The sequence below is a fragment of the Myodes glareolus genome, chromosome 2 (genome assembly GCF_982192425.1).
Source record: "Myodes glareolus chromosome 2, mMyoGla1.1, whole genome shotgun sequence".
Classification (NCBI taxonomy): domain Eukaryota; kingdom Metazoa; phylum Chordata; class Mammalia; order Rodentia; family Cricetidae; genus Myodes; species Myodes glareolus.
The window spans coordinates 91,858,608-91,886,569 of record NC_142027.1 but is presented as its reverse complement, the minus strand read 5'-3'; the positions used below and the strand labels follow the sequence as shown (position 1 = coordinate 91,886,569).

Genomic DNA, 27,962 nt, shown 5'->3' with positions numbered 1-27,962 from the left:
TGTTAGAAGAAAACTGACTTTATATCCCTCATTAAAACAAGTAATAAAGTTCTTTTAGCCTGAAAAAATAAAATGAAAAGGGGGGCATAACAACAGACACTGAGGAAATCTACAGACTCATTAGGTCATACTTCAAAAACCTGTACTCAACAAAATTGGAAAGTCTGAAAGAAACCAGATAAACACCTTAAAAAGACTTAAAACTCCCAAGGAGATTAAAATCTCCCAAAAAAACAAGTCTGAGGCCAGATGCTTGCAACATGGAATTCTACCAGAATTTTAATGAAGACCTCATACCAATACTCCTCAAATATTTCCATATAATAGTAACAGAAGGAGCACTGTCAAACTGTTTTTATGAGGCTACAGTCACGCTGATATGCAAACCATACAAAAATGCAATGAAGAAAGAGAATTACAGACCAATCTTCCTCATGAACATTGATGTAAAAATACTCAGTAAAATACTAGCAAACTGAATTCAAGAACACATCAAAAAAAATCATCAACCATGGTCAAGTCAGCCTCATTTCAGAGATGCAGTGATGTTTCAACATACAAAAATCTGTCAATGTGACCCAGCATTTAAACAAACTGAATGAAAAAAATAGCATGGTCATCTCACTAGGTGTTGAAAAAACCTTTGACAAAGTCCAACAATTCTTCATGATAAAGATCTTAGAGTTATCAGGGACACCATGAACATAACTAAACATATAAAGACATTACACAGCAAGTCGACAAAGTAAATGGAGAGAAACTCAGAGCGATTCCACTAAAATCAGGAACAAGATAAGGAAGTCTACTTTTTTCCATATCTATTCAATATAGTACTAGAAGTTCTAGGTAGAGTAGTAAAGACAGCAAAAGGATATTAAGGGGATACAAATTGGAAAGAAAGAAGTCACTTTCACTATTTGAAGATGACAAGACAATATGTATAAGAGACCCCAAAAATTCTACCAGGTAACACCAACAGCTGATAATCATCTTCAGTAATGGGGAAGGGGATGCACGATTAACTAAAAAATCCAGTTGCCTTTCTTTATACAAATGATAAATTGGTTGGAAAAGAAATCAGAAAACATGAACCTTTACAATAGCCACAAATAATATAAAATATCTTGGGCTAATCCGTAAGCAAACTTGAATGATATGAACTTTTGTTCTCAGACAAAAAAAAATTGAGAAGATATCAGAAAAAATTAATCTCCCATGTTTTAGTATAGGTTTGATCAACATAAAAATGGCCAATTCATAAAAAACGATCTATAGATTCAATGCAATCACCATCAAAATCTCATGACAATTCTTCAAAGAACGTGAAAGAAACAAACTCAATTTCATAGGGAAAAATCAAAAAACCTAGGGCAGTCCTGACACTCCTGAACAATTTGGGAACCTCCAGAGGCCTCAACATCCATGATGTCAAGCTCTGCTATAGAACTATAGTAATAAAAACACCTTGGTATTGGCATAAAAACAGACATGTGGATCATTGAAATCAAATTATGACAGCAACACTAATCCACATACTTATGAACACTTGATTTTTGAAAAGGAGCCAAAAATGTACAGTGAATAAAGATAGCATCTTCAACAAATGGTGCTAGCATAAATGGATAGTGACATGTAGAAGAATTCAATTAGATCTATATCTAACAGCATGCACAATACTCAAGACCAAGACGATCAAAGACCACAAAATAAATCCAATTACACTGAACCTGATAGAAGAAAAAGTGGAAAGTAGCCTTGAATACATTGGCACAGGAGAGCACTTCCTAAATATAACCCCAGTAGCACAGACACTGAAAGCAACAACTAATAAATGGAACCTCCTGAAACTGAGAAGCTTCTGTAAGGCAAAAGGTGTAGTAAATAAGACAAAATGGGAGCCTACTGAATGGGAAAATATCTTCACCAACTCCACATCTGACAGAGAGTTGAACTCCAAAATATGTAAAGAATTCAAGAAATTTGCCTTCAAAATACCAAATAATCCAATTAAAAAATGGTCTCTAAACATACCTTACCTGCAGCTTGATTTTATGGAGGCATTTTCTCAAATGAGATTTTCTCTTCTCTGATGGCTCTAGCTTGTGTCATGTTGATGTAAATCTGGCCAGCTCAGTGCCTCTATTTTTGACTCTTATTCTATCAAATTAGGTCGTATTCTGTTTCTTTGGGTTTATTAGTCTAAAGTTTGTCAAGATCCTTACCCTTTTCAAAGAACCAATCTAAGTTTGTGCCCCGCGCTACCGTCTCGCCTGCAAGAACCACGCGGGACACAGGATCCTACTGCAGAAATAGCTTTAATGCCCCTTGGGAGAGCGAGCATCAGCCGACATGGCGGAGACCCAGATATGAAGGAAGCCATCCCTTATATATGAAACAGACCCTGCTTCGGACGTGTCACTCTTGGATTGGTCCGCTGCTCCCAGTCCCAGGTGATGCCTCCGGAGTAGGCGGGGACACAGAAGTGGAAAGATACCAACACGTGTGAGCTTTCTAGCTCACCTGGCGGTGCAGCGCCATCTATGGTGGAGAGTGTGGTTGCGGCCTTCTACAAGTTTGTGTCTATCATTGATGTATTGAAGTGAGTTTCTTGATGGCAGCAATAATTCTAATTGAATTCATTATCAAATAATCTTTGTCACTTTGTTGTAGAATTGAGTCTATTACTAGTGAGCTATTACTGAAAGATGGTTATAAATTCCCATTATTTTGTTGTTTTGTGGTATTTCCTTCAATTTTTTAAAAAATTGATTAATATTCGTCACCTTTTATTTCTTTATTTAACTATAATTTATGTATAACTACTTTGAGTATTTAATCTTGTTTTAAAAAGAAATATGATGCTCAGTCCTGAAAACATATATATATAAGTAGCATTTTACAAACTAAACAGGTTATATTTCAGAATACATTTATGTATAAAGCATGAAATAACAGTAAAGAAAAAAGCCATGAGGTCCTATTGCTTATGTTCCCATCCCTACTGGCCCCCAGTTTACCCAGGAGATCTCTTTTATTTCCCCTTCCAAGGGATCCAAGAATCCCTGTCTCTACATATGTGTAACAGTTGTGTAGCTAGATCTACTTCTTTGTCTCCTAGCGGTGGAATCTGGGTCTGTCCCTAACACTTTGGTTAGCTTCCAGGAACTTATTCCTCATACTGGGTTGCCTTGCCCAGACTTAATACCTGGGGAGGAACTCAGTCTGACCTCAATTGGATATACCATGCTTTGTTGACAGCCATGGGAGGCCTGCTACTTTCTGAACAGAAGCATATACTCCTACATATAAGTTGCTCAGTCTTATAATGTTATTGTTTCTATGTTTTTAGAGCTGATCATTTGGTGTTGGATAACTAACTGATAACTGTACTCCTCCCTGGGGAAGATTATTTCTTCCACTCTCAGCCTTTATTCATGCCATGTAGATCTTGAGTAAGGTTGAAACCTAATGATCTCTTCCTAGTCCAGCTCAGCATCTGTATTATCATTTCCATTGTTCAGTTCATGTTCATGCGGTCATATTGGTTGCACTTATTGGTGTTGCTTCTGACGTTATTAGGAGACACAGTTTCAGAGTAAATTCTTATCTTCTACCTTTTAAAATCCTTTAGCTCCATGTTGTGCATGTCTGTGAGCCATAGATGTCAGAATTGTTTGGTAGATGTGTCAGAGGTGACTAGAGTCCAGAATCCTGCCTTTCGATTGGTTGTGGTTTTATGTCATGAATTTTAGCAAAGAAAGTTTCTTTGGTGAGTGGCCAATTGTATTTACCTGTAGGTGTAATGGTAAATATTTAATTTTACTATACTCTGGCTTGTTAAAGCAAGGCTTGTAGGTATTCCATTTAACCACACTTGTATATTTATGCATAAACTTTTGTATATTATAGGTAGTTTTAGATATGTAGTTCATACTATAATTGCTCATGACTCTTTCATGCATATTTACTGTTATTACAACCAGCATCTTCTTTTGTATTTATTTATCCCCCTCATATTTAGAGTACCATCTACCCAATCAGATCATTTGTACTCTGCTATTTAACTCTCCATTGCTTCCCAACCCTATTTCCTGGTTTCTACTGTTAGTCTGGGGTGAATATTCACATCTGAAGTTTTGGAGCTAGATAGCTCAGAGAAGAGAGAGCATGTGACATTTGACATTCTGGGTCTGGGTTACCTAATTTCAAATACTTTTTTTCTACTTTCATCCATTTATGTGTACAGAATTTTCATTATCAGTTTATCAGTTAAAGGATATCTACATATTTCCAATTCCTACCTACTGTGAATAGAACAGCAATGAGAATGACTGAGCAAGTGGCTCTGGAGTGGGATGTTGACTCCTTAGTTCATAGGTCAATTAATGGTATAGTTGTTTCTTATGGTAGGTGTATTTTTAGCATTTTGAAAATTCTCCACACTGATTTATGGGGTGACTAGACCTGTTGGCAAGACCCTAGCCCAGATAGTTCTTTGCCTGTCCCCAAAAGAAGAACTCAGTTATCACACAAAGCCCTGCTGTATTTCAAAACTAAAAGATTGAGAGAAAAAATCATTTAGTTAATGTGTTATTTATCTAGGTTATTATCATATAATGTATATCGAATATTTATAATGGCTACAAGTTAATAAGTGAAATGCATGACTTACTAAAATACATTTTCAGTAGTAGCATCTATTCTGAAATAGATTACATGTGAGAAACAGCAAGGGACTCTTTCATTTTTGTTTAAACAATATTTCAGACAAACACACTGAAAAGTTGGTAATATTTTCATTTGACTATACTAAGATTTTATGAGAATTAGTTAATTCATCAAAATTTCAGTTTTTCCTAGATTGTGTTTTGTTCTTAAAACATTTCAAAGAATTCTTTTCAGGTCTTAGGAGTATTATGTAGCACTTTGGAAAAAAGATGCATCCTAGCAGCCCTGCAGTGGACGCCAAGATGGAAAAGACCTCCACAGCTACCATGGTCCTGTCCTTGGTGCTGTGGTGTACAGGGAGAAAGGTGACCCAGACACTGCAGAACACCAGCATGCTGAATGTCAGGAACTTGGCTTCATTGAAGGTGTCAGGCAGATTCCTAGCCAGAAAAGCCACAGTGAAGCTCACTAGGGCCAGGATCCCCAAGTATGCCAACACAGAATAGAAAGCAGTGACTGAGCCCTTGTTGCACAAAATGATGATGTGACCATGTTCAGAGTGTGCATCTTCTTCAATATAGGGAGGCGAAGTTCCCATCCAGAATCCAAGGAGAATAATCTGGATCAGGACACAGATGGGGATGACAGAGTTATAGACACCTGAGAGAAAGAACCTTTTCAGTGTTCTTCCTGGTGCCATGATTCTAAAGGCCAGAATTACCGTTATAGTTTTGGTCAAGACAGTGGAAAGAGCCAGAGTGAACACCAGAGCAAATGTAATTTGTTGCAATATGCATGAGGTTGTGTTTGGCTGGCCAATGAAGAGAAATGGGCACAGGAAGCAGAGGAGGAGGGAGATGAGCAGGATGAAGCTGAGAGTCCGATTATTGGCCTTCACGATGGGTGAGTCTTGGTGCTTGAGAAAGATTCCCAAAACTACAGCTGTGATGACAGACAAGCACAGAGCTATGCAGGCCAGAGCCATGCCCAGAGAATCCTCCAAGGACAGGAATATCACTGACTTGGGCAGGCAGCTGTTCCTCTCAGGGTTTGGGTACTCTTGAATTGGGCAAGGGATACACTCCTGCTGATCTATGGAAGGAAAGGACCAAAATGTGAGCTTCTTCATTTATTTACTCATTTCACATTCATGCTACAAAGAATGCCTTCCACTGTTGTTGTTTGTAACCTGGCACATTCTGCTTTACTATAGTGCCAAGAAGGACACTATGTCTTTAATTAATTGATTAATTAATTAATTAAAAATTCTACCTCCTTCCCTCCTCTCTTTTCCCTCTCCCTCCCCTGCTGCACCCAGTAGAAACCAACTGCCAGAAGGCCAATTTGAAACTTGGAGAGAGACACCAAACTAGACCAGAGGTCACACCAGCCACAAGAAACCTAGGGCACAAAGACTAGAAAACTAAAGAGAAAATAGAAACTAAAAAATAAAATACCCACCCCAGAAAGACAAACTCAGAAATTAGTAACTGAAGCTAATCATCCCAAACCCAGATTCCTAAATGTCAATGTAAAAATCAATGCCAGTCAGGGCATTAAGACACCACCACAGCCCGTATACTTTATGACAACAAACATTAGTATTCAAACACAGACAAAGCACAGTAAAATGAACTTCAAGCAGCTTTATTGAGGATGATAGATATCCTTAAAGAGAAAATGAAAAGCTCCCTTAAGAAATCAAGAAAAAATTAACCAAAAAATTATAGCAAATCAACTACTTCGTAAAAAATCCAAGAATAGATATGTAAAAGAAACAGTTGAAAATTGAAATAGAAGAAATAAGCAAAACACAAAGTGAAGGAATTAAGAAAATGGAAAATGGGTGCATGAACAGGAACTACAGATGCAAGAATCATCAACAGAATGCAAAAGATGGGAGAGAGACTCTCAAGCATTGAAGAGACAATAGAAGAAATAGATTCCTTGGTCAAAGGAAATGTCAAATACAACAAATTCTTAACATAAAACACCGAGAAATCTGGAACACCATAAAAAACCACAATCTAAAAATAATAGTAATAGAAGGTGAAAAATATCAGCAAAATTATAGAAGGAAATTTCCCTAACTTGAAGAAGGATATAACTATAAAGGTACAAGAAGCATACAGAACACCAAATAAATAGATTCGATTAGAAGAGAAAATCACGTATCACATAATAATGAAAATGGTAAATGAACAGAACAAAAAAATACTATTAAAAGCCAGAAGGGAAAAAGGCCAAGTAACATATAAATGCAGACCTATATGAATTCTACCCAACTTTTCTAAAGAGACTTTAAAAGTTAGAAGGGCCTGGAAATATGCTTTGCAGACTCTAAGAGATTACAGATGCCAGCCTAGACTAATAAACACAGAAAAATTTTAATCACCATAGTTGGAGAAGAGAAGACAATATATTCCACTACAATGTTAAATTTAAATATCTACCCACAAATCGAGGCCTACAGAAAATACTAGAAGAAAAACTCTAACTCAAGGGAAATTAACTTCCCCCTTAAAAACACGGGCAATAGATATTCTCACACTAGCAAAACACAAAGAAGGAACACACATACACACACACACAGACACAGACACACACACACACAGACATACACACAAACACACACTACCACTACCACCATGAACAAGAATATAATATCGATCTACTTTCATTCTACTGCAAGTTAACATCCAGTTATGCCAGCACCATTTTTAACAAATGTTTTAACAGATGCTTTCCTTCTTCCATTGCATATCTTTAGCTCCCTTGTCGAAAATCAGGTGTTCATAGGTTTGTGGGTTAATATCCGGGTCTTCTATTCGATTCCATAGGTCTACTTCTCTGTTGTTATGCCAATACCAAGCTGTTTTCAATACTGTAGCTCTGTAATAGAGTTTGAAGTCAGAGATGGTAATGCCTCCAGAAGTTCCTTTATTGTATAGAATTGTTTTGCCTATGCTGGGTTTTTTGTTTTGCAATATAAACTTAATTATTGTTCTCTCAAAATTTGTGAAGAATTTTGGTGGTGATTACATTGAATATCTAGATTGCTTTTGGTAGAATTGCCATTTTTACTATGTTGATTCTCCCAATCCAAGAGCAGGGGAGGTCTTTCCATTTTCTGGTATCCTCCTCAATTTCTTTCTTCAAAGACTTAAAGTTCTTGTCAAATAGGTCTTTTACTTCCTTGCTTAGTGTTACCCCAAGATATTTTATGCTATTTGAGGCTATCATGAAAGGTGATGTTTCTCTGATTTCCCTCTCTGCTTCTTTATCCTTTGTGTATAGGAGAGCAACCAATTTTTTGGAATTGATCTTGTATCCTGCCCCAGTACCAAAGTTGTTGATCAATTGTAGGAGTTCTTTGGTAGAGATTTTGGGGTCGCTTATGTACACTATCATATCGTCAGCAAATAACAAAAGTTTAACTTCATCCTTTCCAATTCGAATCCACTTGATCCCCTTATGTTGTCTTATTGCTATTGCTAGAGCTTCAAGCACTATATTGAAGAGGTATGAGGATAGTGGACAGCCTTGTCGTGTTCCTGATTTTAGTGGAAAGGCTTTGAGTTTCTCTCCATTCAATTTGATGTTAGCTGTCGGCTTTATGTAAATAGCTTTTATTATAGTTAGGTATGATCCTTGCATCCCCAGTCGCTCCAACACCTTTATCATGAAGGGGTGTTGAATTTTGTCAAATGATTTTTCAGCATCCAATGAAATGATCATATGGATTTTTTCCTTCGTTTTATTTATATGATGGATTACATTGATAGATTTGCGTATGTTGAACCAGCCCTGCATCTCTGGAATGAAGCCTACTTGATCATAATGGATAATTATTCTAGTATGTTCTTGGATTCGGTTTGCCAGTATTTTATTGAGAATTTTTGCTTCGATATTCATGAGTGAGTTTGGCCTGTAATTCTCTTTCTTGGTTGTGTCTTTGTGTGGTTTTGGTATCAGAAAAACTTTAGCTTCATAAAAGGAGTTTGGCCATGACTCGTCTGTTTCTCTATTGTGAAATACATTAAGGAGTATAAGTATTAGCTCTTCCTGTAATTTCTGGTAGAATTCTGCATTGAACCCATGTGTCCTGGGCTTTTTTTGGTAGGGAGATTTTTGATACCAGCTTTTAATTCTTCGTGACTGACAGGTCTATTTATATTGTTCACCTGTTCTTGATTCAACTTTGGTATATGGTACTTATCTAAAAAATGTCCATTTCTTTTACATTTTCCAATTTTGCGGAATACAGGCTTTTGTTGTAAGATCTAGTGATTCTCTGAATTTCCTCTGTGTCTGTGGTTATGTCTCCCCTTTCATTTCTGATCTTATTAATTTGCTTGTTCTCTCTCTGCCATTTGATTAGTTTGGATAGGGGTTTGTATCATTGATTCTTTGGATTGTTTTCTGTGTTTCTATTTTGTTGATTTCAGCCCTCAGCCTCATTTTTTCCAGTCTTCTACGCCTCCGTTGTGAGTCTGCTTCTTTTTTTTTCTAGAGCTTTCAGGTGTGCTCTTAAGTCTTCAATGTGTGCTTTCTCCTTTTTTTTTAATTGGGCACTTAGTGCTATGAACTTTCATCTTAGCACTGCTTTCATAGTGTCCCATAAGTTTGGATATGTTGTGTATTCATTTTCGTTGAATTCAAGGAAGACTTTAATTTCTTTCTTAATTTCTTCCTTGACCCAGGGGTGATTCAGTAGTTGACTGTCCAGCTTCCATGAGGTTGCATCTTCCTGGGGGTTGCATTGTTGTTGAATTCTAACTTTAATTCATGGTGATCTGACAAGACAGAGGTCGTTACTCATTTTTTTTTGTATTTGTGCAAGTTTGTTTTTTACCCAGTATGTGGTCAATTTTGAGAAGGTTCCATGAGCTGCAGAGAAGAAGGTATATTCTTTCCTATTTGGGTGGAATGTTCTATAGACATCTGTTAAGTCCATTTCATTTAATACCTCCAATAATCCTCTTATTTCTCTGTTAGGTTTCTGTCTGATTGACCTGTCCATTGGTGAGAGAGGTGTGTTGAAGTCTCCTTCTCCTAGTGTGTGTGTGGTTTGATGACTGCCTTGAGTTCTAGAAGAGTTTCTTTTACATAAGAGGGTGCCTTTATATTTGGGGATTATATATTCAGGATTGAGACTTTTTCGTGATGATTTGTTCCTGTTATAAGTATGAAATGTCCACCTCTTCTGATTGATTTTAGTTTGAAGTAAATTTTGTTAGATATTAGAATGGCCATACCCGCTTGTTTGTTAGGTCTATTTGCTTGGAAAACCTTTTCCCAACCCTTTACTCTGAGTAGGTGTCTGTCTTTGTGGTTGAGGTGTGTTTCTTGTAAATAGCAGAATGTTGGATCCTGTTTTCGAATCCAATCTCTTAGTCTGGGCCTTTTTATTGGTGAATTGAGTCCATTGATATTAAGAGATATTAATGACCAGTGGTTGTTGACTGTGGATATTTTCCTTTTTTGGTGGGGGGTAGTCGAATGTGTCTTTCCCTTCTTTGAGATGTGCTTGTGAAGGATCACTAGATGTCTGAGTTATTGTAGGCAGTATTGGCAATGTTGGATTCCTTAGGTTGTGATTTTCCTTATAATACTTTCTGTAAGGCTGGATTTGTATCTACATATTGTTTAAATTTGTTTTTATCCTGGAATATTTTGTTTTCTCCGTTGATAGTGAACGATAGCTTGACTGGGTATAGTAGTCTGGGCTTGCATCCATGGTCTCTTAGTTTCTACAGTACCTCTATCCAGGACCTTCTGGCTTTCATGCTTTCCATAGAGAAGTCTGGTGTAAGTCTGATAGGTTTACCTTTATAAGTTACTTAACATTTTTTTTTCTTTGCAGCTCCTAATAGTCTTTCTTTACTCTGAATGCTTTGTGTTTTGATTATTATATGGCGAGGGGATGCTTTTTTTGATCCAATCTATTCGGTGTTCTGTATGCTTCTTGAACTTTCATAGGGATATTGTTCTTTAGGTTGCGGATGTTTTTTTCTATAATTTTGTTGAATATATTTTCTGGGCCTTTGATCTGCAATTCTTCACCTTCTTCTACCTCTATAATACTTAGATTTGGTTTTTTTATTGTGTCCCAGATTTCCTGAATGTTTTGTGATGAGAATTTGTTGGATTTGCTGTTTTCTTTGGTCAGAGCGTTTATTTTCTCTATGGTGTCTTCAGAGTCTGAGGTTCATTCTTCTATCTCTTGTATTTTGTTGGTTATGCTTGTTTTTGAAGACTCTGTTTGTTTACCTAGATTTTCCATATCCAGCCAGCCCTCGGTTTGTGTTTTCTTTATTGCCTCCATTTCAGTTTTCAGATCTTGAACTGTTTCCATTACCTGTTTGATTGTTTTTTCTTGGTTTCCCATGGTTTCATTTACGGATTTACACATTTCTTCAAACTTTTTGTTATACTTTTCTTCCATTTTTTTACTCATTTCTTTAATCTTTTTTTATACTTCTCTTCCATTTCTTTACGGTAGATTTTTCACCTCCTGTTTAAGTTCCTCTATTATTTTCATAAAGTTCCACTTAGAGTCGATTTCTTCTATTTCTTCTGGAGTAGGGTGTTCAATTCTTCTAGTTTCCTGATCCCTGGATTCTGGTGATGTCATGTTGCCTTTCAGGTTGTTGGAAGAATTCTTGCATTGGCGCCTGCCCATCTCCTCCTCTCTGGATGGAACTCCTCAGTACTGAAGCAGGGATAATCGGTACTCCAAGGACACAGGAGACAGAAGGGCAACCCTCTCTGGATATAACTCCTCAGCACTCTCTGGATAGAACTCCTCAGCACTGAAGCAGGGGCAGCTGGTGTTCCAAGGATACAGGAGACAAAAGGGCAACAGTGGGTGCAGGGAGGAGTCCCGTGGAACACCAAAGACCCTGCTGCAGAAGCTGAGGGGGGGGGGCTTATGTTCTCTTCTGGAACAGTCCTTCCCGGCTAGCACCCATTCACTTCTCTGGATAGAACTCCTCAGCATTGAAATATTGACAGCTGGCATTTCAAGGACACAGGAAATAAAAGGGCAACAGTGGGGGCTGGGAAGCATTCCGTGGGACAACGAAGACCCTGCTGCAGAAGCTGAGTGGAGGGCTGTGCTCTTTACAGAATTTTTTTACCCAAACACCAAAGATTATATCTTCTTCTAAGCACTTCATGGAACCTTCTTCTAAATAGATTCTTGGGGGCTGGAGAGACTGTTCAGAGCTTAAGAGCAGGGGTTGTTCTTCCAGAAGTCCTGGAATCAATGCCCATTACCCACCTAGCAGCTCATAATTGTCTGTAACTCCAGTTGCAGGGAATCCTACAGCCTCAAACAGACATACATGCAAGCAAAACACTAATGCACATACAATGAAAATGAATAAATTATTTAAAAATATATCCTCAGTCAGAAAGAAACTCTCTCCAGATACAAAAAATGTAAATAATCCCATGTTTTATTAGACTACTGTGGATTAATGTTGAATTTCAAATACAACAGAAACTCTACAAACTCATGAAAACTGAACAAGTCTACTGAATGATCATTACGTCAAAGAAAAAACAAAGGAAGTAGTTAAAGATCTGCTAGAATTCAATGAAAATTAATGCACATCATATACAACTTATGGGATACAATGAAAATGATCACTTGGAGGACTCAGGAGGAAAAAGTGAGAGAGTTAGAGAAAAGAGGCATGGCCCAAAGGTTGGGGTGGGGCTTTTTGAGCCAGAAAACCAGTGGTGGTCACTTTTAGTAGTTGCTTGTGATTCACCACAGCTTTTTTTTGGGGGGGGGTTCAAATATTTATGTGTGGGTTTTATTTTTCATAATTGGTAAAAGAAATCTCTTATATCTGATTCTCATTGTTGGGCATGGTTAGACCACTTGATGGTACATGGTTCTGTCATGCCAACTGCCACCTGCCCAGAGTTGCCCCAGTGCACACATCATTTTTCCCAATTCCCCCTTCTGAGATGCTTTTCTACATTTGTGGTTTTCCAAAGCACTCTTTGGGCTACCGATTCAGACAGCTCGGCTCACCTTGAGATCGCTTGCCTTGAGACCTTGGAACTTTGCAACTGCTGTTACCAATTCACTGGTGGTAGGTAGGAAAGGCAAGGCATGTCTAACATAGCTGCACCACTCCCTCTGTTCTGCCTGGAACTTACAGGCAGCAGGGTGGAGGCTAGGTCAGCTGTTTTTCTGAACATCCCCAACAGGGTCGCCATGGGTGCTAGCTGTAGTGAAATCCCTTTCTAGAGTGCTGAGTAAGAGTGTCACTTCTGCACCTGGATCTCTCCATGTTGTTTTAGCGCCTTGCCTGCTCCACCTGCTGGTCAAACAACATCTGAATACCTACATAAAATCACATCTTACAAGCACCAGCTCCACTTGTTTAAACATTGTCCCTACATGTGAATATCTGTGCATAACCCAATCCACTGAGGTTTGACAAAAGAACTGGTAAGATATTTAGGAACTTATACACAGTAAACTAGGCTATTAAACAAACTAACTAACTAAAAAGAGGAAGAAAGAATAGGGGAAAATCTTTCCCATGTTAAAAATAAGAACTATCACATTACAGGGAATTAGAACCTCATTTACTGCTACTATGGACAGGACGCAAATAATACCAGAAATGAGAAAAAAAACATAATAGCTGAGATTGATATACTTTTGCTCATAGCTATCATCAGTTTGACAATTCATATTTTCTTCTCAAAACATGATTTGATAACTTTGCCAAATATGAGAAGTTGATTGATTAGATACATACCTTGTAAAAACTTACCATTCATGATATAGAAGCCTTCGATGAGGCTACTACTCATAATATGCAAGACTTACAATTAATTAATAAAGAAGACAATAAAGTTTTAACTGATCATGTAGGAGTAGATTGATAAAATACAAACTTTAGTAATGTTTACTGATGAAGAAAATGAAGAGGTGACTGATAAAATAGAAACTTTAGAAAATGTTACGATTTATATGATACAAGACTTACAAGATACAAACGTAGGTTACTACTGAATATATGCAAGCCTTAAAAATAATTACTAAATGAAATAATAATAGTTTGACAGATAAGTTACTAGCCCTGGAAAAGCTTACTAATACAGATAATAAAAATATTTAAACACAGACAGAGGAATTTGGAGACGAACCAATCTAAGCATTACATTATGAAATTAAAGAGGAGAGGCCCAAGGTTATACAAAAAACAATCTTAATTTATCCAGTCATCATACAGGAACAACCATCAAATGAAAGGTATCTCCAAGGCTATGGAAGAGTTCACTGGTGTCCTGTGGAGTGTCAGATTTGGGAAGGTTTAAGAAAGTGATAGTCCCATATGCTATGCATTCACCTTTTATGAGGTAGATATAAAATTCATGGTTGGCTAGTAACAGAATTATCCCATAAGACATGAGACTTGAATACAGTAGTATTGGAACCGGGTCCTCAATTACAGTGGAGGACCTGGTAGAAAGATGAGGCTAGGACCACTGAACAATAGAATAGTGTTAGAGATAATGATATTTCCAAAGATCAATTTCTTGGAGAAGGTGATTATGCTGATGTGCAAGGACAGTCTATATATGATTAATGTACCTTGACTCATTGCCATACAGTAGCTTTTAATGATGGGGACAAGTTGAAGAAGTTGGAAATGGAACTGAATTATTTGCTAAAATTATACTTAAATTAAATAAATTATTTCCAACCTTACAAGGTGACAGATACGTAAATAGTCCAAAAAATTATCAGCTGAATTTGAAAGAGAACTGACTCTTGTAGAGAAAAATTTACAGGATACACATGTGGATCACTTAGATTCAGAACTTGATTTTATCCTAGTTAGTCGACTTTCTGTCATTCTCCTACTGAAATTTTTATGCACAGAGAAGATAATGTTTTGGAATGGATTTTTTGCCAAACAAACAGAACAAATATTAAAGATTTATGTCGAAAATTTTCTAAATTGATTATAAAAGGAAAATTGACACTTTGTCAATTAACAGGAATGGACCCAACAGAAATTGTATTACCTTTCACCAATGCTGAAATTTCCTCTTTATGAGCAGAAAATGAACATTGACAAAGAACTTGCAGTAACTTTATGGTAGAAATTAAAAACCAATATCCCAAAAGCAAAGGATTTCAATTTAAAAAGGAACTAATTATGTCCTTCCTCATACTGTGCAAGGAACACCAATATCTATAGTCCCTACATTCTATACTGATGCAAATAAATCAGGAAAAGCGGGTTATAAGAAAGAAAATTTAATTAAAATTGCTCAAAGCCCTTCTAGTTCTGTTCAAAGTCAGATTATATGCTATTCTTTTGGTATTATTAGATTTTCCAGGATCTCTTAATATAGTTATTGATTGTCAATATGCAGAAAGAGTTGCTTTCCATGTTAAAACAATTAAACTTTATCCTAATGAATCAAAATTAACTTCGTTATTTATTCAATACAGGAAATAGTCAGAAATGTTAACCATCCCTTATATACAACACATACCAATTCCATACAGGTCTATTAGACCCTGTATCACAAGGTAATGATGAAATTGATCAGCTATTAGTAGAAAATGTGTTAGAAGCCCCAGAATATTATAAGAAAACACCATGTTAATAGGAAGGGTTTGAAAAAGAATTTTTTAATCACTTGGAAACAAACTAAGAAAATTATAAGGAAATGTCTTACTTATTATTTGTATGATCAAACTCCATTACTTGAAGGAATTAATCCATAGGGTACTCAAAGAAATAAAATTTGACAAATGTATGTGTTTCCTTTTGTAACGTTTGGAAAATTAAGATATATACGTCATACCATCAATACATATTCAGGATTTCAGTGGGCAACTTCTTTGAGATCTGAAAAGACTGATTTTACAATTACTCGTCTGTTAAAAGTTATGACCACCATGGGACAACCTGAACAAATTAAGACCGGAACTGTTCCAGTATATGTCAGTAGAAAAATGTAACATTTTCATGCATATTACAGCATAATGCATGTAATAGGAATACCAAATAATCCTGCAGGACAAACAATTATTAAAAGATCTAATTATGCTTTAAAAGAAATGCTTTAATAAACAGAAAGGGGTAATAGTGACTCCTAGAGACAGATTAAACAATGCTTTATTGCCTTTAAATTTGTAAAATGCTAGTGAAATGAGAACAACAACTGCAGAGAGACATTGGATAATAAAAACATCACTGAACTGAATTAGACAGTATATTTTCAAGATGTGTTGACATCATAATGAAACCAGGATATGTGTTATGTTGGGAAAGAGGTTTTAGTTTTGTTTCCACAAGAGAAGAAAAGCTATGGTTACCACCAAAGTTGATAAAGATTAATTTGAACAGGAAAGTCCTTTGGATTAGGAGATGTGATAGTTCATCAAATGTCATGACAATTCAACCTGATAAATGGAAAACTCCCCCAAATTAATGTCTGGCCAGTGTTTCATTTTTGTCTACCCAGGAGAATAAAAATAACCAACTGAGGGATCTAAGATCTAAAGTTCTTTGGATAAGGTGTTCACCAGCCTGCAGTCATGTGAGGGACCTCCCTCTATTCTGTGCACAAACCCACTGGACAGTGCTTCACTATCACCCACTCCACAACCCAACCCCATGCACCTGAACAGTCTCCCCATGGCCAGACTTTCCCTGTAGTCCCAGCAGATTACATAGGCATAGGCTCAACCCATCCACACAAACTGGAAAATCATGTGAGTGACTGACCTGTCAACTGGACCATACTGTACCCCAGGACACATACTGTACCCCTTTTCCTTCTATCCCAGCACCACCAAGACAGCTGGATCATGCCCCGACCACCAGAGGAATTCTCCTGCTATCTTGCAGTTTCAAACAGCTTGTAGGCAGTTGAGAAACCTGCCTCCAGGCTGCATGCAAATCACCCCACATACTGGATGGTATTCCACCAAGACCCACCCTACTGCCTAACCTCGTTCACCTGAGCATCCTACCCATTGTCAGCCCTCTTCTGCAACCCCAGCAGATTACATGGGCACAGGCACAAACCACACCAGATAGAAAAGCAGGTGATTGACTGACCTCTTAACTGGACTGCTCCAAAGTCTAGTCCCTATCTAAAACCCAGGGTATATTCTGTGCCTCTTCAGATTCCAGCACCAGCAAGAGAAGCTGACCCTGCCACACCTCTGGTGGAAATCCCCTGCTCTAGTACAGTCCCTAACAACCTGCAGACAAGGTGAGAGACCTGCCTCCAGGCTGCACCCAAACCCCCAACAGACACTGGATGCTGTCCACCAAGACTCACTCTGCTGCCCAACCCCATGAACCTAAACATCCTCCCCATGGTCAGTCCTCTTCAACAACCCCAGAAGACTATGTAGGCATAGGCTCAAATAACACTATTTGGAAAATCAGGCAGAAGTATAAATCACAACAGATGGAAGAACAGACCCAGGCACAAGCCATATAGATTGGAAGAAAAGATGAATAAACACCAGTGTAAGAATGCATTCAATAGCCAAAAAGCAATATTACACCACCACGAAAACTCAGTGACCCTAAAACAACATCTGAATATTCAAATGCAGTCAAATACAAGAAAACAAAAATAAAATTACTTTAATGAAGATGATAGAAGTTCTTAAAAAAAATACAAAAAATTTCCTTAAAGAAGTAAAGGAAAAGAGAAAAATAGGAGGAAATCAGTCAATTTCTTAAAGAAACCCATAAAAAAACAAGCAAGTGAACGAAATGGTTTGAAGATAGAAAACTGATATAGAGGCAATAAAGAAAACAAAAAACACAAAGCAGTGTAATTCTGGAAATGGAAAATGTAGGAAAGAGAGCAGGAATGATAGATTCAAGTATCAGTAACAGAACAGAAGAAATGGAAGAGAAAATATCAGGTGTTGAGGATATAATGAGAGAAATAGATTCATCAGTCAAAGAAAATGTTAAATGCAATGAATTCCTAACAGAAAATATCCAGGAAATCTGGTACACCTGAAAGACCAAACTTAAGAATAATAGGGATAGAAGAAGAATCCTAACTCAAAGGCACAGAAAACATATTCAAACAAAATACTAGAAGAAAACATTTCTAACTTAAAGAAGGACATGCCTATTAAGGTAGAAGACGGTTACAGAACACCAAATAGGCAGACCAAAAAAAAGTACACTTGCCACATAAAAATTAAAACTAAACATATAGAATAAAGAAAGATTTCTAAGAGGTGCAAAGGAAAAAGGCTAAGAAATGTATAAAAGCAGACCTATCAGAATTATACCTGAGTCCTCAATTGAGTCTCTGAAAGGTAGAAAGCCCTTCGGAGATATTTTACAAATACTAAAAGAACATGGATGCCAGCCCAGACTACTATACCCAGCAAAAATTTCAATCACCATAGACACAGAAAACAAGATAGTTCATGATAAAACTTGATTTAAGCAATGAATAAAAAATGAAATTTAAGCCCTAGCAATGCTGAGACATGCATGGGTATCTCACATATGCAGTTCTGCCGAAGCTGTCCATATTGGGTTACATGGTCTTAGTTGATGATGATTACTGACCAGGTCTCTTTCTCAAGAGGGAACCAGATTTCATTACAAATGGCTGTGAGCTACCATGTGGTTGCTAGGAATTGAACTTAGGACCTTTGAAAGAACAGGCAGTGCTCTTAACTGCTGAGACATCTCTCTATCCAGCACAAAAGAAAGTACTAGAAGGAAACTCTGACTCAAGAAACTTAGCAATATCCATGAAAATACAGGCAACAGATAATCTCACAACAGCTAAACCCAAAGAAGGGAAACATAAACATTAGTATCACCACCACCAAAACCAAAAGAAAGAAAAATTAATAATCCCTGGTCTATCACATCATCTAGTATCAATGTTATCTATTCACCAGTAAAAGAGACAGGCTTACAGAATGTGTAAGGAAAGAGGATATATCCTTCCATCACAGGCAAAAAAACATACCTCAACTACAAAGAGAGACATTATCTCAGAGTATAGGTTTGAAAAAAAAAGATTTTTCAATCCAATGATCCTAAAAAGCAAGCCCGTGTATTTACCTTAATTTCTAACAAAATAGACTACCAACTAAAATTAATCAAAAGAGATGGAGAAGGATGTTTCATATTCATCACAGGAAAAACCCATCAAGAAGAAGTCTCAGTTCTGACTACCTATGCCCCCAATACAAGGGCACCCACATTTTTGTAAAAGAAACACTGCTAAAGCTTAAATCGCACATCAACCCATCCCGCACTAATAGTGGGCGATTTCAACAACCCACTCCTACCAATGGACAGGTCTGAGAGACAGAAGTTTAACAGGGAAATAAGAAAATTAACAGATGTCATGACTCAAATGGATTTAACAGACATCTAGCAAACATTTCACCCAAACACAAAAGAACATACCTTCTTCTCAGCACAACATGGAACCTTCTCTAAAACTTAACACATGCTCAGGTATCAGGAAAAACTCAGAAGATACAAAAAATTGGAATAACACTTTGTTATCAGATTATCATGAGTTAAAGTCAGAGTTCAATAACAACACAAACTACAGAAAGCCCACAAACTCATGGAAATGAAGCACCTCTCAACTGAACCACCACTGCTCAAGGATAAATAAATAAGGATATCAAAGACTTCCTAGAATTCAATGAAAATGAATCCACATATCACAATTGAACCTTCATCTTGCGATGGATGGAGATAGAGACAGAGACCCACATTGGAGTCCTGGACTCAGCTCCCAAGGTCCAAATGGGGAGTAGAAGGAGGGAAACATGAGCATGGAAGTCAGGGCCATGAGTGGTGCATCCACCCACTGAGACGGTGGGACTGATCTAATGGGAACTCACCAAGGCCAGCTGGACTGGGAGTGATGGGACATGTGATCAAACTGGACACCGTGAATTTGGCTGGTAATGAGGCTGACTGAGAAGTCAAGGACAATGGCACTGGGTTTTGATTCTACTGCATGGACTGACTTTGTGGAAGCCTGGTTTGTTTGGATGCTCACCTTTATAGACCTGTATAGAGGGAAGAGGACCTTGGACTTCCCACGGGACAAGGAACCCTGACTGAGGACTAGATAGGGAGAAGGAGGTGTGGAGGGGGAGTGAAAAGGGGGGCAGGGAGGAGGTGAAATTTTTTAATAAATAAATAAATAAGTAAAAAAATAAAATATATAAAAAATGAATTCACAAAATACCCAAACTTATGGGACACAATGAAAGCAGTGCTAAGAGGAAAGTTCATAGCACTAAGTACATACTTAAAGAATTTGGAGACATCTCACACAAGTAACTTAGCAACACACATTAAAGCTCTAGAACAAAAAGAACTAAACTCATCCATGGGTAGTGGACCACAGGAAAATAACCAAACTGAATGCTGAAATCAGTAATATAGAAACAAGGAGAACAACACATAAAATCATTGAAACAAAGAGTTGGTTCTTTGAGAAAATGAACAAGATAGACAAACCCTTATCCAAAATTGTCAAAATGGAGAGAGAACATATTCAAATTAACAAAATCAGAAATGTAAAGGGGGATATAACACAGATGCTGAAAAAATCCAGAGACTCTTTAATTCATACTTCAGAAAACCTATACTCCACAAAATTGGAATACCTAAAAGAAAGGAACATACAAAAATGAAATAAAGACCAGATAAACAGGAAGTAGTCCTGAGCCAGAGACCTTTGCAGAAATGGTCCCAAACCAGGGACCTCTGTGGAAGTGGGCCCAAGGAGGGATATCTAGGGAAACAGGTCTGAGCCAGCAAAATCCCCCCAAGCAGGCCTGAGGCAGCAAATTTCACAGGAGCACGTTCAAGGGAGTGACCACTGAGGGAGTAAAACAAGGAAGTGAAAGAACTATTTGACAAGAACTTTAAGTCTTTGAAGAAAGAAATTGTGGAGGATACCAGAAAATGGAAAGACCTCCCCTGCTCTTGGATTGGGAGAATCAACATAGTAAAAATGGCAATTCTACCAAAAGGAATCTATAGATTCAATGCAATCCCCATCAAAATCCCATCAAACTTCTTCACAGACCTTGAGAGAAAAATAATCAAGTTTATATGACAAAACAAAAAACCCAGGATAGCCAAAACAATCTTATACAATAAAGGAACTTTTGGAGGCATTACCATCCCTGACTTCAAACTCTATTACTGAGCGACAGTATTGAAAACAGCTTGGTATCGGCATAACAACAGAGAAGTGGATGTATGGAATCGAATAGAAGACCCGAATATTAACCCACAAACCTATGAACACCTGATTTTTGACAAGAGAGGTAAAGGTATATTTTGGCCACCGCACTTTTCTGTGAATACCCAGACCTCGGAGCAGGCAAGCACTCTTCCGAACCAAGTCCACGAGAATGGATTAATATCCTAAGGATTGTAGCACAAAGACAGCAAGAGACCTGCTCATTCACCAAAGAGTACATGGCCACTTTATTAAACTCAAGTCGGGTATATATATTAGTGGGCAAGGGGGCAAAAGGGCAAAGCCCCCTCCCATCAGGAGCAGTGGAAGAGGATGACAGGTGCCCAGCACCTAAGGCCAGAAGCAGCTGCAGGAAGCAGGCTTGGCAGGCATATAGGGCCTGCAGCTGGAACCTTGTTTACAGGTGGAATTACCATAATAAAAGAGGGCCAAGTTCTTTCTAAGCTAAACCCTCAGGCTGGTGCAAGTGCAGAAGAGCCAGGGAGCCAGAGGTCAAAAGACCCTGTAAATGTCTACAAACAAAAGGGGGAAAGACCTGTGTACCAACAGGTAAACAATGGAAGAAGGATTGCATCTTTAACAAATGGTGCTGGCATAGCTGGATATCAACCAGTAGAAGAATGAAAGTAGATCCATATCTATCACCATGCACAAAACTCAAGTCCACATGGATTAAAGACATCAACATTAATCTGTCCACTTTGAACCTGATAGAAGAGAAAGTGGGAAGTAGTCTACAAGATATAGGAACAGAAGACCACTTCCTAAGTAGAACCCCAGTAGCACAGACAATAAGAGAATCAATGAATAAATGGGACCTACTGAAACTGAGAAGCTTCTGTAAAGCAAAGGACACTGTCAGTAAGACAAAAAGTCTACCTTCGAACTGGGAGAAGATCTTCACCAACCCCTCATCAGACAAAGGTCTGATCTCCAAAATATACAAAGAACTCAAGAAACTAGACACTAAAACTGTAATTAACCCAATTAAAAAATGGGGTAAAGAACTGAACCGAGAATTCACAACAGATGAACTTCGAATGGCCAAAAGTCACTGAAGGTCATGCTCAACCTCCTTAGTGATCAGGGAAATGGAAATCAAAACAACTTTGAGATACCATCTTACACCTGCCAGAATAGCTAAACACAAAAACACAAATGATAGCCTATGCTTGAGAGGATGTGGAGTGTGGGAAACACTCATCCATTGTTGGTGGAATACAAACTTGTGCAGCCACTATTGAATTCAGTGTGGTGGTTTCTCAGGAAACTGGGAGTCAACCTCCCTCAGGACCCAGCAATTACACTCTTGGGAATATACCCAAGAGATGCCCTATCATACTACAAAAGTATTTGTTCAACTATGTTCATAGCTGCACTATTTGTAATAGCCAGAACCTGGAAACAACCTAGGTGCCCCTCAATAGAAGAATGGTTAAAAAAGGAGTCGAACATAAACACATTAGAGTTTTACTCAGCGGTAAAAAACAATGACATCTTGAATTTTGCATGCAAATGGATGGAAATAGAAAACACTTTACTGAGTGAAGTAACCCAGACCCAAAAAGAGGAATATGGTATGTACTCATTCATAAGTGGATTTTAGTCATAGTTAAAGGTCTTTGAGTCTGTAATTCATGATCCTAGAGAAGCTAAATAAGAATGTGAACCTGAAGAAAATCATATAATTATTTTCCTGGATATTTTAAGTAGACAAGATTGCCAGGCAAACTTGGGTGCCCAGGGGGTGGGGAGGTGGAAGTAAGGGGAGATGTTTATTCATCGGGGAGAGGGGAAAGATTGGGGATGGCTTGGGGGAATGGGATGAGGGGAGGGAGGAAGGATAGTTATGGGAGCAGGGAAGTTTATATCTCAACTAAGGGAGCCATTTTCGGATTTGCAAGAGACTTGCTTCTGGAGGGGTTCCCAGGCCCAAGGAGAGGTCCCCATACTGTTTTCTGGGCAGCAGAGGAGAGGCTGCCTGAACTGGCCTTGGCCCATAATCATACTGATGAATATTTTGCATGTCACCACAGACCTTCATATGGTGAAGGATAGAGATAGAGACAGAGAAACATATTGGAACACTGTACTTGACTCCCTAGGTCCAATTGAGAAGCAGTGAGAGGGAGATCGTGAGCAAGGAAAGCAGAACCAGAGGGAGCCTTCATCCGAGGATGGATGTAGATAGAGATGGAGACCCACATTGGAGCACTGGACTGAGCCCCCAAGGATCACTTGAAGAGCAGGAGGAAGGAGAACATGAAAAACGAAGTCAGGACCGTGAAGGGTGCATTCACCCACTGATACAAGGGGACTGATCGAATGAGAGCTCACCAAGGCCAGCTGGACTGGGACTGAACGAGCATGTGATCAAACCGGATTCTGTGAATGTGGCTGACATGGGGGCTGAGTGAGAAGCCATTGACAATGGCACTGGGCCTTGTTGTGTCTGCATGGACTGGCTTTTTGGGATCCTGGCTTGTTTGGATGTTCACCTTCCTGGACCTGGAGGGAGGGGGGAGGAACTTGGATTTCCCACAGGGCAAGAAATCCTGACTGCTCTTGGGAATGGTGAGGGAGGAGGAGAGGGAATGGGGGGAGCGGAAGGGTATTGGGAGGAGGGGATGAAGTGGAAATTCTTCAAATAAATAAATAAGGGAAAAAAAAAGCACAGAAAATATATTTAACAAAATCATAGAAGAAAACTTTCCCAACCTAAAGAAAGATATGGCTCTGAAGATACAAAAAGCATACAGAATACTAAATAGACTGGATAAAAAGTCCCCTCACCAAATAATAATCCAGTCACTAAACATACAGAGTAAAGACTATCATGAGCTGCAAAGGAAAAAGGTAAGGAAAATATAAAGGCAGACCTAATAGAATTACACCTGACTACTCAATGGAGACAATGAAAGCCAGAAGATCCTGACTTTATGCAGACATCAGGAGATCATAGATGCCAGCTCAGATTACTATACCAAGCAAAACTTTCAATCACTGTTGAAAGATAAAACAATATCTTCAATGACAAAACTTGATATAACCAATACCTAGCCACAAACCCAGCCCTATACAAAGTAATAGAAGGAAAACTCTCATCCAAGGAAGTTGGCTGCATCAATAAAAACACAGACAATTGATGATCTCACAGGACCAAAACCCAAACAAGGGAAACCCACAGATTAACATAATCAACAATGAAAACTAAATTAACAGGAGATAGTAATCACTGGTAGTTAATATCCCTTAATATAAATGGATTCAACTCACCTATAAAAAGACACAGGCTAACAGATTGGATATGAAAACAGTACCAATCCTGTTGCTGCATACAAGAAACATACACAACCTGAAAGAGAGACATCAACTCAAAGTAAAGGGTTGGCAATAGCAGAGGCAGGAAGAAAATAAGGTAGCCAGGAGAGGAAAAGATTTTTTTTGTATTTATTAAATTGTCAAACAACAAAATTTATTAATGCAAATAAAGGATTTTGAATATTCTTATCACAATGAGAAAATTCTTTGAAATAAGTGAGTAACCTAAATAACCTGTGTTGATAAACACATAATGTAAAAAAATGTGAGAAACGCTTTATTGTCTTTCATTATGGTGTCCATCTTTATGTACTAAAGTTTTTTTTAATGTGAAGCATGAGGCTAATTATTAAAGAAAAATGATTAGGAAGAATACTTTATTTCTGTATGAACAAACAGAAAATGTTTTTCTGAATACATATTAAATAAATAAAATTTAAAAAAGGGTTGGATAAATTTTTTCCAATCAAATGGACTTAAAAACAAGCTGGTGTAGCTATCATAATGTCTAACAAAAGAGACTTCAATCTAAAATCAATCAAAAGAGACAAAGAAGGACATTTCATATTAGTCACAGGAAAAAATACATCAGGAGGAAATCTCAATACTGAACATCTATGCCCTGAATACAAGGGCACCCTCATATGTAAAAGAAACACTTCTAAAACTTAAATCACACATTAATCCCCACACACTAATAGAAGGAGACTTCAACATCCCACTCTCACTACTGGACAGGTCAGTCACATAAAAAATTAACAGAGAAATAAGGGAACTAACAGATGTTATGACTCAAATGGACTTAAAAGACATCTGTAGTACATTCTATCCAAACATAAAAGATTATACCTTCTTCTTAGCACCTCATGAAATCTTTTCGAAAACAGACAACACACTGTGTAAAAAACAAACCTCAAAACATACAAAAAATTGGAATAACCCCATGCATCTTATCAGATCACCATGGCTTAAAACTAGACTTCAACAGTAGCACTAATTCCAGAACGGCCACAAAATGTGGAAATTAAACAATGATCACCAGAAGCATCAATGGGTCAAGGAAGAAATAAAGGAAGAAATTAAAGACTTCCTAAAATTCAATAAAAATGAACACACAACATATCCAAATTTATGGGAGACAATGAAAACAGTGTTAAGAGGAAACTTCTTATCACTAAATGCCTACATAAAGGAGTTGGAAAAATTAAACACTAGTGAATTAACAGAATATTTGAAAATTCTAGACCAAAAAGAAGCAAACTAATCCAGAAAAAACTAGGTGGCTGTAAATAATCATATTGAAAGCAGAAATCAACAAAACAGAAACAAAGAAAACAATACAGAGAATCAAAGCAGCAAAGAGTTGGTTCTTTGAGAAAATCAACAAAATAGACAAACTAACCAAAAGGCAGAGAGAAATCAGAAATGAAAATGGGGACATAAAAACAGACATGGAAGAAATCCAGAGAATCATTAGGTCATATTTTGAAAACCTTTACTCCACAAAATTGAAAACTTAAAGGAAATGGGGAACGTCCTGGATGGATATCACTTACCAAAATTAAATCAAGACCAGATAAGAAAATTAAATAGACCTATAACTGCTAAATATATAGAAACAATAATCAAAAGTCTCCCAATTAAAAAAAAAAGCCCAGGACCAGATGTTTTAAGCTCAGAATTCTACAAGATTTTCAAAGAAATAATATCAATGCTCTTCAAATTGTTCCACACAATAGAATCAGAAGGCATATTGCCAGACTCTTTTTAAGAGGCTACAATTACCCTGATATCCAAACCACTTAAAGACATTACTAAGAAAGAGAATTACAGGCAAATCTCACTCATGAAGAGTGATACAAAAATACTAAGTAAATCAGAATCATCCACCATGATTCTGTCTGATTCACCCAAGAGATTTAGGGATGGTTCAGCATATGAAAATCTGTCAACATAATCCACCATATAAACAAACAGAAAAACCCACATAATCATCTCATTAGATGCTGAAAAAACTTTTGACAAAATACAACATCCCTTCATGATAAAGGTCTTGGAGAGAGCATAGATAGAAGGAACATACCTAAACATAATAAAGCCAATATACATCAAGCCTACAGCTAACCTCAAACTAAATGGAGAGAAACTCAAAGCAATAAACCACTGAAATCAGGAAAAAGACAAGATTGTCCACTCTCTCCACATCTACTCAATAGTTCTTGAGGTCCTAGCTAGAGAAACAAGACAAAAGAAAAGGAGATCAATGTGGATGCAAATTGGAAAAAAAGAAGTCAAATTTGCACTCTTTGCTGATGATATGACACACAGGCAACATCAAAATTTCTTCCAAATATCTTCTCCTACTCATAAGCACTTTCAGTGTTGTAACAGGATATAAGATTAACTCAAAAACATGAATAGCCCTTTTTACACAGATGATAAATGGGCTGAGAAAGAAAGGACAGAAACATCCCCCTTCAAATAGCCATAAATAGCACAAAATATCTCAGAATACCTCTAACCAAACAAGTGGAAGACTCATATGACAAGAAGTTTAAATCTTTGAAGAAAGAAATTGAAAAAGACACCAGAAAATAGAAAGATCTCCCATGCTTTGGGTAGGTAGAATTAACATCATAAAAATGGCAATCTTACCATAAGCAATCCATAGTTTCAATGTAATGCCCATCAAAATCCCAGCAAAGTACTTTACAGACCTCGGAAGAAGAATACTTAACTTTTTATGAAAAATCAAAAAGCCCAGGATAGCCAAAACAATCCTGTACAATAAAGGAACTTCTGGAGCCATTACAATCCCTGTCTTTAAACTCTGCTACAGAGCTACAGTACTGAAAACAGTCTGGTATTGGCGTAAAAGCAGACAGGAAGACCAATGGAACTGCATCAAAGAACCAGTTGTCAATCTAAACACCTATCAATGCCTGATTTTTGACAAAGAAGCAAAAGGTATCAAATGGAAAAAGAAACTGGATATCATAACTGGATATCAACATGTAGAAGAATAAGAATAGACCCATATCTATCATCATGGACAAAACTCCAGCCAAATGGATCAAAGCCCTCAACATAAAGCCAACCACACTGAATGTCATAGAAGAGAAAGTGGAAAGTACTCTTGAAAAAATTGGCAGAGGAAATTGCTTTTTGAATATAACTCCAGTAGCACAGACACTGACAGAATCAATTAATAAATTGGACCTCCTGAAAGTGAAACGTTTCTGTAAAGCAAAGGACATGGTCAACAAGACAAAATGTCAGCCTACAGAATAGGAAAAGATTTTCACCAGCCTTATATCATAAAGAGCACTGATCTCTAAAATATACAAAGAACTCTAGAAATTGGCCATCAAAAAAACAATTAATTCCATAAAAAATGGAGTACAGATCTAAGCAAACAACTCTCACCAGAGGAGTTTAAAATGACTTAATGACACTTAAGAAATCCTTAACATTTTTAGCAATCAGAGAAATGAAAATCAAAACAGCTCTGAGATTCCATCTTATATCTGTAAGAATGCTCAAGATAAAAAGATAGCAATGACAACTTATGCTGGAGAGGATGTTTGGTAAAGGGAACATTCCTGCATTGCTTCTGGTAGTGCAAATTGGTAGAGTTTCTTTGAAAATCAGTATGGATATTTCTCAGAAAA

General features: G+C 37.5%; 1 protein-coding gene across 1 annotated transcript in view; it reads right to left on the bottom strand.

Moving 5' to 3' along the window:
• Positions 1–4,846: 4,846 nt before the first annotated feature.
• The window catches only part of LOC148123064 (vomeronasal type-2 receptor 26-like), a 68,964-nt gene continuing 45,848 nt past the window's right edge, over positions 4,847–27,962 (bottom strand). The window contains exon 6 of the mRNA XM_087898005.1: positions 4,847–5,760. Coding sequence (XP_087754131.1) covers positions 4,847–5,760 — 914 coding nt within the window. The remainder of the gene's footprint in view (positions 5,761–27,962) is intronic.